The 16,042-nt window shown below is 42.7% G+C and overlaps 1 protein-coding gene across 1 annotated transcript; it reads left to right on the top strand.

The window, feature by feature from the left end:
- The first annotated feature begins 1,230 nt into the window (after positions 1–1,230).
- Positions 1,231–15,826, top strand: MED4 (mediator complex subunit 4). The gene is made up of 7 exons (XM_068984500.1): positions 1,231–1,355; positions 7,539–7,605; positions 9,479–9,649; positions 11,035–11,092; positions 11,917–12,003; positions 13,074–13,205; positions 15,229–15,826. The coding sequence occupies exons 1-7, from the start codon at positions 1,231–1,233 to the stop codon at positions 15,399–15,401; spliced, it is 813 nt and encodes a 270-aa protein (XP_068840601.1). The 3' UTR covers positions 15,402–15,826.
- The last annotated feature ends 216 nt before the right edge of the window (positions 15,827–16,042 follow it).

Below are 16,042 nucleotides of genomic sequence, written 5' to 3'. Positions count from 1 at the left end.
GAGGAGAGTGAAAAAGCTGGCTTAAAACTCAACATTCAGAAAACTAAGATCACGGCATCTGGTCCCATCACTTCATGGCAAATAGATGGGGAAAAAATGGAAACAGTGAGAGACTATTTCTTGGGCTCCTAAGTCACTGCAGATGGTGACTGTAGCCATGAAATTAAAAGACGCTTACTCCTTGGAAGAAAAGCTATGACAAAGATAGACAGCATATTAAAAAGCAGAGACATTACTTTGCCAACAAAGGTCCATGGGGTCGCAAGAAGTCGGACAGGACTGAGGGACAGAACTGAACTGAACTGAGAGAAGGACGGTAGCGCAATATGAAGGTACTTGATGTCACTGAACTGTGCGCTTAAACACGGTTAAATGGTACATTTTATGCTAAGCGTATTTTACCACCAAGAAAAAAAGGAAGAAAATATGATAGATTTCGGTTCCTGCCCTAAACTTCTTACAGCCTTCCTGAGAGCCCAAACAGGAGAATGGGAACAGCGTTATGGGAATGCAGACTAGAGAGAAGTTAGTAAGAGGAGGCCCCCAACCCCACACCCCCCGCCCGCCCATTTCACGAAGAAACTGACACAGAGGCGGGCCATTACAAGTCCTTCGAATGCTGAAAATCCGTTGAGCGGAAGCTTCCCATTCCTGCTTGAATAACTTAAGGCTTAGGAGACTCTAAGTTGGACAGGGCTGAGCGACTAAGCAAGCACAGGCTAGGAGACTCTGACCGCGTTGGCCCGCAGTCCTCGGTTTGGCTCTGCCTCCAGCGGGTGGAACTGAAGCTGAAATCCCAATACTTTGGCCACCTGATGCGAAGAACTGACTCATTGGAAAAGACCCTGATGCTGCGGAAGACTGAAGGCAGGAGGAGAAGGGGACGACAGAGGATGAGATGGTTGGATGGCGTCACCGACTCAATGGACACGAGTTTGAGCAAGCTCCGGGAGCTGGCGATGGACAGGGAGGCCTGGCGTGCTGCAGTCCATGGGGTCGCAACGAGTCGGACACGACTGAGCGACTGAACTGAACTGAACTGAATCAGGGGGTGGAAGGAGAAGACCTCACTGACCAGCAGGGGGCGCTGGCGCCCTCAGCGTACCGCCAGGCGCGCAGGGGGCGCTCTGGCCCGTCGCTCCTCCCCGCCTCGGCGATCCTTCCTTCCGCCGGGCGAGCCCGCCTCTCGTCGCCAGTGCGCAGCTACGCGCACGCCTGCCCGTGGGCACCATGGCGGCGGCGTCGAGCGGCGAGGAGAAGAAGGAGCGTCCGGGCGGCGGCTTAGGAGCGGCCGGCGGTAACAGCACGCGAGAGCGGCTGCTCTCAGCGCTGGAAGATCTGGAGGTCTTGTCGAGGTGAGGCCGTCGGCCCGAGGCCCTTGCTGTGGCTGGGCCGGGAGGACTGAGTCGGAACCTCCGGCCTGCCTTGGGCTGGTTCCCCGGGGCTAGAAGGGGAGGGCTGCGCCCCGAGGGACAGTGCCCGAGCGCCGTGGAAGTCCGTCTGCAACCTTCAGGGACTCGGGGTGAAGAGCCCTCTTTGTTGTTATCGTTCAGTCGGTCAGTCGTCTCCGACTCTTGGCGACCCCATAGACTGCAGCAGGCCGGGCTTCCCCGTCCTTCACCACCCCCTGGAGCTTGCTCAGACTCACGTCCATCTTAATACTGATAGTGACCCTGGATCTGCAGAATATGGGATTCTTAGCGGACGTTAGAGGTCGCCGGGTGTGGGTCCCTTCGTCCACCGACACTCGAGAGACGTATAAGGAACTCCCGTGGGTGCTGCGCGCTGGGAGACGGTCCCCAGGGGTGAGACTCGGTGCCGACTACGAGGAGGAGCCTGGTGTCATGGGGGAGAGCCCACTGACCCAGAGGAACGTCTGTGTCAACAGTGATTGTGGCGCGGAGCCTCCCCAAGGCCTGTCCTCGGTGTAGTCAGATATTGTGTTAGTTCAAGATGTACAGTGGAGAAGGAACTGGCAACCCACTCCACTACTCTTGCCTGGAAAATTCCATGGGTGGAGGAGCCTGGTAGGCTACAGTCCATGGGGTCGCAAAGAGTCGGGCACAACTGGGCGACTTCACTTTCTTTCTGTAGTTCCTTTTGGAGAAGGAAATGGCAACCCACTCCAGTGTTCTTGCCTAGAGTCCCATGGACAGAGGGGCCTGGTGGGCTACAGTCTATGGGGTTGCAAAGAGTCGGACACGACTAAGCAACTAACACACACACACTCACACACGCGTGTACAGCAGTGATTCAGTTAATGTGTGTGTGTGTATATATATCAGTTATCCAGCCCTAGCTCCTACTGTTTGCCACATGACAGGCCAATAGAGAGAATTGTTGGGGCAGAGGAATAGCGACCTTATTCAGAAAGCCAGCAAACCTAGAAGATGGTAGAGTTGTGCCCTAAAGAGCCACCTGTCTGAGTTAGAATTCAGCCTTCTTTTATACTAGAAAGGGAGGCAAATCAACTGTTTCCCACAGCTTCCGGAGGGGAATTGTTAATTTCTTCCTCCCTGCAGTCCTTCAGGGGTGGGCCTGGTCAGGATGTTTCCTGTGAGTTAAACAAGGTATTTTAGCTTAATGCTCATTACCTGGGAGGCAGGCTTCCCAGAGATGGGACATTTTTTATAATTTAAGCTTACAGGCAACGTGTCTTTAATGATTTAACTTTTAGAAGAATACCAAGATTTTGTTTTTACCTATTACATATCTATTCTTCTTCAGATTCTTTTCCCATATAGGTTATTACAGAGTATTGAGTAGAGCTCCTTATTCTGTACAGTAGATCCTTGTTGATGATTTGTTTTATATGGAGTAGTATGTATGTGCTAATCCCAACCTCCTGATTTATCCCTCCTCCTTCACACTTTCTCCCTTTGGTAACCCTAAATTTGTTTCTCCAGTCTGTTTTTGTTTTGTGAATGAGTTCATTTGTTTCATTTTTTTTTAGATTCCACATATAAGCGATATCATATGATACTCATCTTTTTCTGTCCAACTTAGTAGGATAATGTCTTGTTCCGTCCTTGTTGCTGTAGATGGCATTATTTTGTTCTGTTTTACGGCTGAGTAATATTCAGTTGTCATGTCTTCTTTGTTCTTTCCTCTGTCAGTGGACAGTTAGGTGGCCTCCATTTCCTTGGCAGTTATCAGCAGTGCTGCAGTGAACACTGGGGTGCCTGTATCGTTTTGAATTACGGTTTTCTCTGGATATTGGCCCAGGACTGGGATTGCAGCATCACAGGGTAGTTTTAGTTTTATTAAAAAATTGGCTTATTTGTATTAATAGTTATGGTGAGTGGGGATCACTCTCTAGTTGTGGTTCACAGGCTTCAAATTGCTGTGGTTTCTTGTGCAAAGCATGGTGAGTTCCATGTTTATGGGCTTAGTAGTTGCGGCACACGGGGTTGGTTGCCCTGTGACATGTAGGATGTTTTAATCCAGTGATCTCTATTACAAATGAAGTAGAGATTCAAAGAAGATAGGTTTATGGATTTAACATCCCATTTGCTGGGTATTTACTATGATCCTGGTTCAGGATGTGTGACTAGTAAGTGGCTGAATTGAGATGAGAACTGTGGTGTCCTGTACTCTCAGTTCACTACTATTTCCAGTATACTGTTTGCCATGGATTATTAAATTGGAATTTGGTTAAGATTTCAACTAAGGGCTATAATAATTTGCCTCCAAATTCTCATTCCTATTAATTTGGATCTTTCTGACACAGGGATCGAAACCCGGTCTCCTGCAATGCAGGCAGATTCTTTACCATCTGAGCCATTGGAGGGAAATCCAAATAATTTGTATCAAAAAGAACTGGCATGCTTGTTGCATATTTCAGGTGTATACTGAGGCATAGTTCTAATTTTTAATCCTGTTTTCTTCCTTCAAGGGCCTGTTTTTAGCCTTAGGGAGTTGCCTATGGCCCCAGGGTCTTGAAACGGCTATCTGTGATTTATTATAACAATTCCAGTCCAACGCCATTGGCCGCAGTTTCCCACCCTACGTTCTCTTTGGTTACTTTGACTCCTGATGAAAATTATATTGGCATCATGCTGCCTGCAGTGTGGGACACCTGGGTTCAATCCCTGGGTTGGGAAGATCCTCTGGAGAAGGGCATGGCAACCCACTCCAGTATTCTTGCCTGGAGAATCCCATGGACAGAGGAGTCTAGTGGGCTACAGTCCCTGGGTTCGCAAAGAGCTGGACACGACTGAGCGACTGACACACACATGTAGGATCCTAGGAGCTTCGATACTGTTCTCCATAGTGGTTATATCAATTTACATTCCAGCCAACAGCCAGGGTGCTGTTTTAAGTCCTTCGGATACATACGGACATCGCCTCCTTAAAAATCACTCTATATGGTAGCGCTATGATTTCTTACATTTGGCTGATGAGGGATCCACAGTACAGACAATCCCAGCATCTTTTCCAGGTCGCACAAGAAGAAAGGAGTAGAGGCCTGAATCCACGCTCTGATGTCCGTGCCTGAGTTCTTGGTCAGCCCCGTGTACTTCCTTTCTCTGCGTCTCCCACCATACTCCCTGCAGCCACCCCCAGCCCGGCCCCCAGAGGCCAGCTTGCATTTAGGCCAGGAGTTCTCAACTCTCTTCATCTCATTAATGGGGTACAGAAATGGGCTAAAACAGTTGGTCATCTTAGCAAGTCCTGTCAGCTCTGCCTCCAAAATATACCCTAATCTGTCCAGGTTTCCCCATTTCCATGACTAAATCCTCATGCCTACGACCTAGTCAAAGCCAGTGTCATTCTGTTGCCTGAGTTCCTACAAAGACCACCTAACCTGATTTGCACTCTAGCTCTCTTACAGTCTTGTCTCCAGATGGCTCAGTAGTTGTCTAAAAGCATGAATCAGGTTGTGTCCTTTTCCTGTTTAAAACAATTTAGTAACTTCTCATTGCACTTAGAATGAAAGACTGAACCTTTAACCTGACCTACAAGGCCCTGCACCAGCAGGCGCCAACCTTTGCAGCACCAGGGACCAGTTTCGTGGAAGAGTTTTTCCAGGGACAGGGTGGGGAAGGAGAGGGGTATGGTTTCGGGATAACTTGAAGGCACTGCACGTACTGTGCATTTTACTTTCTGTTTTGTAGTGACCTCAGAGTTCTCCCCGGGCTGGGGACTCTGGCCCCACACGGTGCAGCCTCGCATCCTTGCTCTGTGCCCTCCCTGGCACCTCCTGTGCGCTTCCTCAAGCCTGTCTTTGTGCTGATGAACTGGCTGTGTCTTTGACGAGCACTCTTTCCTCCCACATCTGCTGGCTGGCTTCTCTTGTTTAGTTCATGCTTACTCCAAAGAGAGCCCTGTAGAGAAACCTCCCTGACCACATAGTGTAAGCAGCCAGACTACCTCCCTGACACGCGCTGGTATAACACTCCACTTAATTTTCTTCCTAATCCTTGTCAACTCTGGTTTTACTTATATATTTTCTTGACTTCGGTATTAGAATTTAATTCACTTTTATAACTCAAATCATCTAGAAAGTGCCTGACCCATAATAGGCACTCAAGAAATATTTGAATGTATGAAGACTTTTCACCCCCTTAACCACTTTTTTCATTAATTAGCTTTAATTAATTCATATGTAATGGTGTATGGGAGGGAGGTAGTAGTGGGGAATACTGAGTCCAGCTGGTACCATCCACTGAAATGGCCTGAGGCTAGTGAGAGGAAGGTGGATGGTGGGAACATGAAGGTGAAATGGAAGATGAAGAGAAGTAGGTGCAACCCTGGACTGACCAGTAGTGTCAGGTGGCTAATTGTGAAGCTGTCCTTTCCTGGATAAGTTCTGAATTGTCCCATCTGTCATCGGTTTTGAAATTAATGTACAGATAGAAAATGCCTGCTGCACATTTCCTCCCAATCATTCTACTATTTTTCACATAGGAAAGTTAACATATTTAACAGAGAAGCATTTTAGAAATGTATGATTTATTATGTGTAAAACTCCCTCTGAGTTGATACCTGTTTGGTTAATTAAAAAATGTGCAGGCCACAAGTTCTCCGTCACAACTACTCTGTTCTGCCTTTGTCATGAGAAAGCAGCTTTTGGCAATATATAAATGAAGAGGCGTGGCTATCTTCCTAAAATAGCTACTTACCTAAACCACAGATGGGCTGGAATTGTAGGCCCTACTTATTTAACTTATATGCAGAGTACATCATGAGAAACGCTGGGCTGGAAGAAACACAAGCTGGAATCAAGATTGCCGGGAGAAATATCAATAACCTCAGATATGCAGATGACACCACCCTTATGGCAGAAAGTGAAGAGGAACTAAAAAGCCTCTTGATGAAAGTGAAAGAGGAGAGTGAAAAAGTTGGCTTAAAGCTCAACATTCAGAAAACTAAGAACATGACATCTGGTCCCATCACTTCATGGGAAATAGATGTAGAAACAGTGGAAACAGTGTCAGACTTTATTTTTGGGAGGCTCCAAAATCACTGTGGATGGTGACTGCAGCCATGAAATTAAAAGACACTTACTCTTTGGAAGAAAAGTTATGACCAACCTAGATAGCATATTGAAAAGCAGAGACATTACTTTGCCAACAAAGGTCTGTCTAGTCAAGGCTATGGTTTTCCCAGTGGTCATGTATGGATGTGAGAGTTGGACTGTGAAGAAGGCTGAGCGCTGAAGAATTGATGCTTTTGAACTGTGGTGTTGGAGAAGACTCTTGAGAGTCCCTTGGACTGCAAGGAGATCCAACCAGTCCATTCTGAAGATCAGCCCTGGGATTTCTTTGGAAGGAATGATGCTAAAGCTGAAACTCCAGTACTTTGGCCACCTCGTGCGAAGAGTTGACTCATTGGAAAAGACTGATGCTGGAAGGGATTGGGGGCAGGAGGAGAAGGGGACGACCCAGGATGAGATGGCTGGATGGGATCACCAACTCGATGGACGTGAGTTTGAGTGAATTCCGGGAGTTGGTGATGGACAGGGAGGCCTGGTGTGCTGCAATTCATGGGGTCGCAAAGAGTTGGACACGACTGAGCGACTGAACTGAACTGAACTGATGGAGTAGGAGTTTTTCTTGCATAAACCACCCATAATTCATCATCTGCGTTTTCTCCTTCAGTTTCTTTAAAGTGAAATGAGCCCTTGGCCACTCATCAGGCAGTCTTAGGGTAGGCTCTTGCTGAGTTTTTATGACTTGACTTCTCTTGGTTCGATAGATTTCCTTTGTAACACCTCTGTTGAGTATTTCCAAGCTTAGGTTTTTATAGAAACAGTTCTTCCTATTCATAGTCATTTGTGTTTATATACTCCGTGTTGATTTATATAATTATAGTAATAGTAAACTTGAATAAATGGGACTGATAATGAACACAGCTGAGTCTTGGTGAGAATGCACCGTGCTGGTGAGAGCTGAAGTCCAGTCAAAGGGCCTGTGGGGCAGTAGCTCTGAGTCAGCTTGCTGTGAGGACCATCAGTCCAGCACATCACTTGGGTGGAAGTCAGATAAGAGAGCCTCTGTTGTGTTTACTTTGCAGACTTTGTTTTTGTTTTATAGAGAACTTATAGAAATGCTGGCAATTTCAAGAAACCAAAAGTTGCTACAGTCTGGAGAGGAAAACCAGGTAAGTGGTTTCTTTTTGAATTAAAAACAACCTCAGTTTCTTCAGTTTCCTGTTTATGTTTACTTTGTGAGAACAGGAAGATCAGACTATTATTTGCAGTTTTTAAGTGGATTTTTTTGCACCATTTAGGTGAGAGGTAATTGAGATATAGTTGACATACAATTATATTTAATACATTATTTAATATATTTAGTATTTTATTTATATTTAATTATACATTATATTTAATATGTTAATAAATGTTGGATACAAATAAATAATATAGTCAATACATTACACTGGATTAGCTTAATATGTATATCATGATGATTTGATATATGTGCAAAGGGCAAAATGACTACAAGTTTAGTTACCATGCGAGATCTTAGTTCCCTGACCAGGGATCCAGCCTGCACCTTCTGCAGTGGAAGTACAGAGTCTTAATCACTGGATTTCCAAGGAAGTCTTTTTTATGATAAGACTGTTTAAGAAAATTGCAAGGAAGGCAGAGGTGGCACCTTTTCATGTACCTGTTGGCAGTTTGTATGTGTTTGGAAAAATGTCTGTTGCATTCTGCACATTTTTTAAGAACTTTATGTTGCTGAGGTGTACTCTTTGCAACTTTCAGATCTCCAGTGCTGTATTCTTAATTACAGTCACCATGCTGTATGTCACATTTCCAGAATTTACTTGTCCGATAGCTGGAAGTTTGTACCTTTTGACCACCTTCACCCATTTTACTCCCTTCCCTCTGGCCTCTGGCAGCCACCAACCTGAGCTCTTTTCCTGTGTGTTTGGCTTTTTTAGCATTCCTCGGGTAACTGAGACGATACCATGTCTTTCTGTCTGACTTTGCTTCCTTTAATGTGATGGTCTGTGAGGCCCATCCATGTTACCACAGATGCCAAGGTTTCCTTTTTGCGGATGAATGATGCTCCCTTGTGTGTGTGTGCGTGTGTATAGGTCGACCTCACACTTTCTTTTTCCGTCCATCCATCCTGGACACTTGGATGACCTCCATGCATTGGCTGTTGTGAATCATGCTGCAGTGAACCTGCGAGTGTGGACATCTCTTTGCAAGCAGTGATTTCATTTCTTTTGGATAAATACCCAGAGATAGAGCTGCTGGATCATATGGTGGTGTGTGTTTTTTTGACTTTTTAAGTATCCTCCACACTTCGTGGAATGTTTTCCACAGCAGCTGCACTAATTTAGATCCCTGCCAACAGTGTACTAAGGGTTCCTCTTTCTCCACATTCTTGCCAACACTTGTTATCTTTTGTCTTTCTGATGATAGCACCTAGCTGGTAATACCTGCAAGGTAATACCCAGTTGTGATTTTGATTTGCATTTCCTTGATGATTAGTGATATTGGATGCCTTTTCTTGTGGTTTTGTTCATTTGTGTATCTTTGGAGAAATGTCTGTTCAGTTCCTGGTGTTAACTAACATACATACATACATGCTTAGTTGCTCAGTCGTGTCTTACTCTTGCAGCGCCATGGACAACCTGCCAGGCTCCTCTGTCCGTGGGATTTTCCAGGCAAGAATACTGGAGTGGATTGCCAGGGCTATCAGCTAAAATCATCTGAAATAAATTTTTCCTTCCCTGAGAAATGAATAAGCCTGCTCATTTTGGCATATTGCTAGTTCTGAAAGATTTCTTTTGTATGAAAGAATAGCATATAATTAGAAAAAGTAGAAAATCTTGATTAATCTCTTTTCTAAAATAATCATAGATAGGCTATTTTTATTTCTAATAATGATTAGAAAATAATACTTAGAAGGTGTTAAAATTTTGAGGACTAGCCAGTTCACGTGTGGCTTCTTTGTTTCATTGGAAGTGTAGTTCTTCAGTATTCTGTTGTCTGTTTTAACCAACTATTACCTCACAGGTCCTGGAGTTGTTAATTCACAGAGATGGGGAATTTCAGGAACTAATGAAATTGGCACTTAATCAGGGAAAAATCCATCATGAAATGCAAATTTTAGAAAAAGAAGTAGAAAAGAGAGACAGTGATATTCAGCAACTACAAAAACAGCTGAAGGAAGCCGAACAGATACTGGTAAGCTGATAGAGGCTGGTTCTTAATGTAAAAAGGGCTATTATTTACTCTATTTACAAAAAATAAACCTATTTTCAGAATTTTGAAGTGGCAGAAAACTTGAATTTCCAGGTCTAAAATCTAACCAAACTTGTCACTTTCATTAGATGAAACACCATGTCATTCACTTTTTAATTATTGTTTTCAGATACTCTGCATTTCTTTAGAACCATATTTTCATTATTTAAAGATTTCACAAGATTGAATTCACAGAAGTATGACATTTTATTTTTATCCTGTCCTCAATGTTTCATTTATTAATAGTCTAAATCTTCAGTTTTAGAAATTTTGCAATCAGTAAAAATATATACCACTTTTATAAACTGATTAAAATTTACATTAATTTATGTCATCTTCCATCTTAAATGAGGTGGGATTTGGATATGTCAAGGACTCTTAGTTTTTCTTGTTCTACTATTTCAAAGAGATAATTTGTTTGTTCAATTATTTCTCTCAATGCTGACCAACATAATTGTTACGTGGTGGTATTGCAGGAAGAGCTGAATTTGATTCTCATTTGGACCAGACTTTGCAGGCTCTTCTCTAAAGACAGTGAACATGAGGGCTAGAAAAAGAATAAACCTTATGAGTTAGATAATGGTAACTAACAGTTTTACCAGTGCACCCTGGTGCACTAGTGTATTAGCTTAATCTTGACAATTTTATGAGGTCAGTACCATTTTTCTATTTTTACAGATGAAACCATGACGTTAAATGAATACCTGTCTTGCCCAAGAAGGTAAAAATAGAGAGATGGAACTTAAACCTAGATCTCTCTGCCTGCCTACTTTTACCCACTGTGTTATCGCTGAGGATGCATAGGCTAGGGTCAGCTTCATTCTGCCCTGTTTGTCTTTGCCCAGGGTGGGTACGTGGAGGAGTTCATTGTAATAGTCATTATGCATTGATAATGTATAAATGAATGACATTCTCAATCCACACACTTATCTTGTAAACTAGAAAAAAAATAGTTTTGGTATTTTATCCTTGAACCAGATGTAAGGATTGTTTTGGGAGTAGTACCTGGTCTGTTTTCTACATTCTTATGATAGAAGACATAAAGCAAAAATGGTAGCGAACAATCCAATTTATGTTTTGTTTCCAACAACTAATTTGTGAATGGAGGCTAATTCATAAATGCATAAATAATGGTTTTTTCTCATTGATTATAGCTGATGTAAATGATACCCAAGTGGTATTTCAGAATATTACCAATGAATTGTGGGGATTTCCAGGTTTTATATATTATTTCTATGGGATAAATGGTTTTGTGAATTACGCCAAAAACTGGACTTGGTATAGTTCTGAATAACCTGTATTTCTTTTTAAAATGTTGTTTAAATTAGGCAACAGCTGTTTACCAAGCAAAAGAAAAACTCAAGTCAATAGAAAAAGCAAGGAAAGGTTAGTAATGTGGGAACATTAAATGACTTTCTGAAAGATTCAAGTTTTGGTTTCAAGAAACTGATGAGAGTATTAATGGTAATCACGTCATGCTGTTAAAAAGTTTCCAGTGAATTTTCATTGTGAAATGTCTGCCATGTTACAGCCCTGTGCCGGGCATTGTTAGGGAGGTGTCACGTCCTTTTGCAGGTTACAAAATGAGATGAAGAAGTTATAGCTATTACTTAAATGTGTAATAAAGACAATGGGGTTTTTACATTGTTGGCAGACCAGAATATGGGCTGGAAGCAATGTGATTTGAGGTGGACCTTGAAAGACGGGATGGAGGGTGAGAGGGCATGCAGTGGGCGACTCGAGTAGGGCTAGAGCACCATGAGGTCAGAGCTGAGTAAGCCCTTGGGGTGTGCGCCCGTTTAGTGGTGCTGGGAGACGCTCAGTCTGCCTTCTTGTCCTGTCCTGCTTTTGTCTTTAAAAGGCTTCCATTTTGGATCTTTTAGTTTGGATACTAAAAGTCAGAATTGCAATGAAAACCTTGGTGGTTTGCTTTTCATGATATATAGGTACGATTTACATCTAAATTCCCTCTTTTCCTATTTTAGATTAACTACTGTTAATGTTTGATGTGTGTGCTTCCAGATTCTTCTATGTGTGATACATATGTGATAATAATAGTGCGTAAAACCAGGTCATGGTATACAGATTACTACTTATGTGCACTTTTGTAACCAAATGAATAGAAGTATGGAGCGTAACTGTGACATGCGCACTGATAAACTTGCATGTTAGTAGACTGAAATATTAAACTCTCCTCTCCACTCTCTTAGGTGCTATTTCCTCTGAAGAAATAATTAAGTATGCACATAGGATTAGTGCAAGTAATGCTGTGTGTGCCCCACTGACCTGGGTCCCAGGTAAAAGTGATTCCCTTTTTACTAGATATATGTGGTTTTGAAAATTCTTAGGTAACTACACATAAAAATAGGAAAAAAGATTTAAATATAGAATGTATATATTTTAAAATACAAGGTAATATGTGATGATTCTAAAGCTGTATTATTTATATACCTGGAAAACCCTGGCTGGCCAGGAGCCAACTTTTTCAAGGGATTTCCACAAGGGCTCCAGCCTGAGAAACAGACAGGGTATAAAGATGAAGCACTGAACACCAGGCAGCAGGTGCACAGGGCTGCAGAAAGCTGGAGTAACTAAGGAATAGTAGAGAGAGAAACTGCAACATGTATTGGCAGATAAAACACTTATAAGCCAGAGACCTCAGGTAGAGCTCCAGCCTTTTGGGAGGATGGGAAGTAGTTATTTTTGGTCACTCCTAACAGTGGTATTTTGCCATACCTTGAAACATTAAGGGTAGCTGCAGTTTTGGAGGGTAAATAATTTAGAGTTGGTGAGAAAATACCCCCAGTATTGGTTCAAATCTGGCCAACTTTTCATCAACCCAGAACTAAAGAGTGTGCCTTCATGTTTGGAAACAAACATCATTGGCTTCTGATTCTCCACCTGAAAGTTACAGGAATTAGTCTCTTTTGCCGCCCTGTGTGGCATGTGGCCTCTTACTTCCCTGACCAGGGATCGAACCTGAGGGCCCTGCAGTGAAAGCTCAGAGTCTTAATCAGTGCACTACCAGGGAAGTCCCCAGGAATTAGTCTTTAAATGACATGATTAAAGAGGTTGATTAGGAAAAGGTTTTAATTTAGAGGAATCAGGATTATAATTTTGTCATTTGAAATGGTTGCTGAAATGACAATTTTCATATAGTGTTGTTGTGAAGATCTAAAGAAGGTATAAAAATACATGTAATTAAAATTTTAACATGTTCTTAATAGCAACTGATGACTTTAATATTCTAAAATTTAAAATGTGGCTTGAGTTTTTCAAAGTGAACCAAGGAAAATCAATATTTCAAATAAGGTATTTAAGCATATTTCCATATGTGATTGAATTAAAAGCAGGCTGTATTTTTTAGGGGACCCACGGAGACCATACCCCACTGATTTGGAGATGAGAAGTGGATTACTGGGTCAGATGAACAATCCTTCCACTAATGGAGTAAACGGTCATCTCCCAGGGGACGCACTTGCAGCTGGCAGACTGCCCGGTATGTGTTAATCAGAATAGTACTTCCAGATAAAGGCTTTTTTTCAGAGATGATGAAGACAAAGGTCTGGCTGTTGAATAGGTTTGAGGGTCTGGACCCATCTTATTTTAGTTGCTAGAGTTAACTTTACCAGTTTGTCCTGCGCTCTGCTTCTTCTCATTTAAGACCGGTCTAGATGGAGGCTATAAAATTAGAATCTATGTGATGTGAAAGTCACTCAGGCGTGTCCAACTCTTTGCGACCCCCACGGACTAGAGTCCATGAATTCTCCAGGCCAGAGTGAGTTGCCATGCCCTTCTCCAGGGGATCTTCCCGACCCATGGATTGAACCTAGGTCTCCTGCATTGCAGGTGGATTCTTTACCAGCTGAACCAGAAGGGATGCCCCATGAAATTGGAATGAAGTGATATTGTGCCATTTTCCTCAGGCCTCTCATTAACTTAAGCTCCAGACTTAGTTTTTTTTTTAATGAACCATACTTTATAAATAGAGTAAGACGTATTCAGTTTAAAGGATACCACGTGAACATACTTGTTAAAACCCCCCAAATTAAGTGAATAACAAAGGTTCTAATGGACTTTTTAGTATCTAAATAGAGTTATGTTTTTTATGAGAGCTCATTCTGAACTCTTCAGCCCACCTCAGGTTTTACATAGAAGTCTACTTGTTTTCATCTGGTAGAACTTTTTAAAAAAGTTTTCTAAAAGGCATAAGATAGGAAAAAAATGACTCTTTTTGGGCAGTCACTTAATATTTTACACATCTCATGATTTTCCGTGTATTTTTAAAAATAACCTATTTTAAATTTATTCATTCATTTATTCAGCTCCACTGGGTCTTTGTTGTGGTTCATGGGCTGTCTTTAGTTACGGCAGGCCGACTTCCCATTGAGGTGGCTTCTCTCGTTGCAGAGCAGCCTCAGTAGTTGTGCCGCACGGGCCCAGCTGCCCTGCAACGTGTAGTCCCAGTTCCTGGACTGGGGATTGAACCCTCGTTACTGGCATTGGCAGGCAGTCCTAGCCACTGGGAAGCCCACCCTGTATTTTTTACATTGCTAAAAATGTACTCTAGATAATGCTTTTTTAATGTTTAACGTTTCGTTGTCAGGCTGTCCCTGTGTTACTAAAAATGCTTTTGTGAACATTGTTAGCTAAGACAAACTGGGAGTTCACTGTGCATTAGTTTTCCTTAGTATCACCTCATTTTTCTCACTGTGATTGTACCATATCATGTCAGTACAGTCCCGGCAGAAGGCTGAAAGTACACCATCCTCTCCAACTGGGATGCCACTGACATCCTGCACACCAGCCAGGCACCACAGGAGGGAATGCAGGCCCCAGTAGGGGAAGAAGCCTTTTCCTCTTATGGTTGTCCCTCATAGCTTAGTCAGTAGCGTCTGCCTGCAGTGCAGACCTGGGTTAGATTCCTGGGTTGGGAAGATCCCCTGGAGAAGAAAATTGGCAACCCACTCCAATATTCTTGCCTGGAGAATCCCATGGACAAAGGAGCCTGGTGGCCTACAGTCATGGGGTCGCAAGAGTTGGAGACACAACTTGGTGACTATACCACCACCGCCACCTGTGGAGCCCCTGCGGCGCCCTCTACGGGCAGAGCTGAGCACTGTCGCTGCTGGCAGAGAACCGTGTTTAGGGTCCAGGGAGAAGAGTGCAGGCTTAGAGGCAGCTTAAACTGGAATACCTAGTATAGTACACATTAGCTATTCATAATGTGTGTATAGAAAGTACTATACATGACCTATTACATATATAGACGAGACATTTGATTTGTGATTGTGACCGTCTTGAATAGTGACTGTAGGAAAGTATGATTTTAAAAAATAAATCATAGATTCTAGTTACTAAAACATCACATTTTTCCTTGATAAGTTTGATCATTAATTTGGCCAAATGTATATTTTGATTTTTAACCTTTAAAAAACTTTTCGAAGTGTCTGCATGAAGGAAAGAGTAAGGAGTGAATGAATTGCTAGTTGCACTGTCCTCCTGTGTGCGTCTCTCTCCAGATGTCCTTGCTCCACAGTACCCATGGCAGGCAAGTGACATGGCGATGAGCATGCTCCCACCCAACCACAGTCACGACTTCCTGCTGGAACCTCCAGGGCACAACAAAGAAAACGAGGACGATGTAGAGGTTATGTCAACGGACTCCTCGAGCAGCAGCAGTGACTCTGATTAGAGGCCGTAAGACAAAAAGCATACAGAATTGAATACTATAGAAATCTGTTTCTTAAAGGGCAAACGTGGAAAGCTAGCCAGGTGATGTTGGCTGTAGTGGAATTGTTCTGCCACTAAAAATCATAGTGGACTTTCTTTTTAAAGCCCTAAAGTATGGTTTCAGTTCTAAACCACTAGGTTAATACTTTAAGAAAAATCACACTTTACTGTTGGGGTACAGCTTTTTCGGTTCAATGCTGTCTTACCTTGTTCTGTTCCAGTTGTGTTGGACTTGTGCATAGTACTGGAAATAAGATTTGAGGGGAATGACCCATGTGCATATCACTAATAGACCTCCTGGAATTATTTAGAAAAGCATAAACAAGAGCAGCACGTCACTCAGTGTGCACTGTATACCAGAAACCTTCATTTGAAAGTAAAGGCTGTTACTTTCTGTCACAGGAAGAGAAATCATCTCAGTTTATACTTTATAATTATTGTATTTTTTGTAAATAAACTTATTCTTGTTTGTATTCTTGTATGTTTTTAAAAATTTTTAAATGTACTTCCAGTGTAGGTAAGATAGGTCTGTAAATCCAGTTGCGTTTTGTCCATACGTTAGAATCTGAAAGATGAGCAAATATGATGCAGTGCATACACACC

The sequence above is a fragment of the Capricornis sumatraensis genome, chromosome 12 (genome assembly GCF_032405125.1).
Source record: "Capricornis sumatraensis isolate serow.1 chromosome 12, serow.2, whole genome shotgun sequence".
NCBI classification, from domain to species: Eukaryota; Metazoa; Chordata; class Mammalia; order Artiodactyla; family Bovidae; genus Capricornis; species Capricornis sumatraensis.
This window is presented reverse-complemented; position numbering and strand designations above follow the sequence as displayed.

Bases quoted from the DNA above. Each gene is read 5' to 3' on its own strand.
- MED4 (XM_068984500.1), top strand. From the start codon at position 1,231: ATGGCGGCGGCGTCGAGCGGCGAGGAGAAGAAGGAGCGTCCGGGCGGC. The intron at 7,606-9,478 runs GTAAGTGGTTTC...ATTACCTCACAG, and splicing joins AGTCTGGAGAGGAAAACCAG to GTCCTGGAGTTGTTAATTCA. The intron at 13,206-15,228 runs GTATGTGTTAAT...GTCTCTCTCCAG, and splicing joins TGCAGCTGGCAGACTGCCCG to ATGTCCTTGCTCCACAGTAC.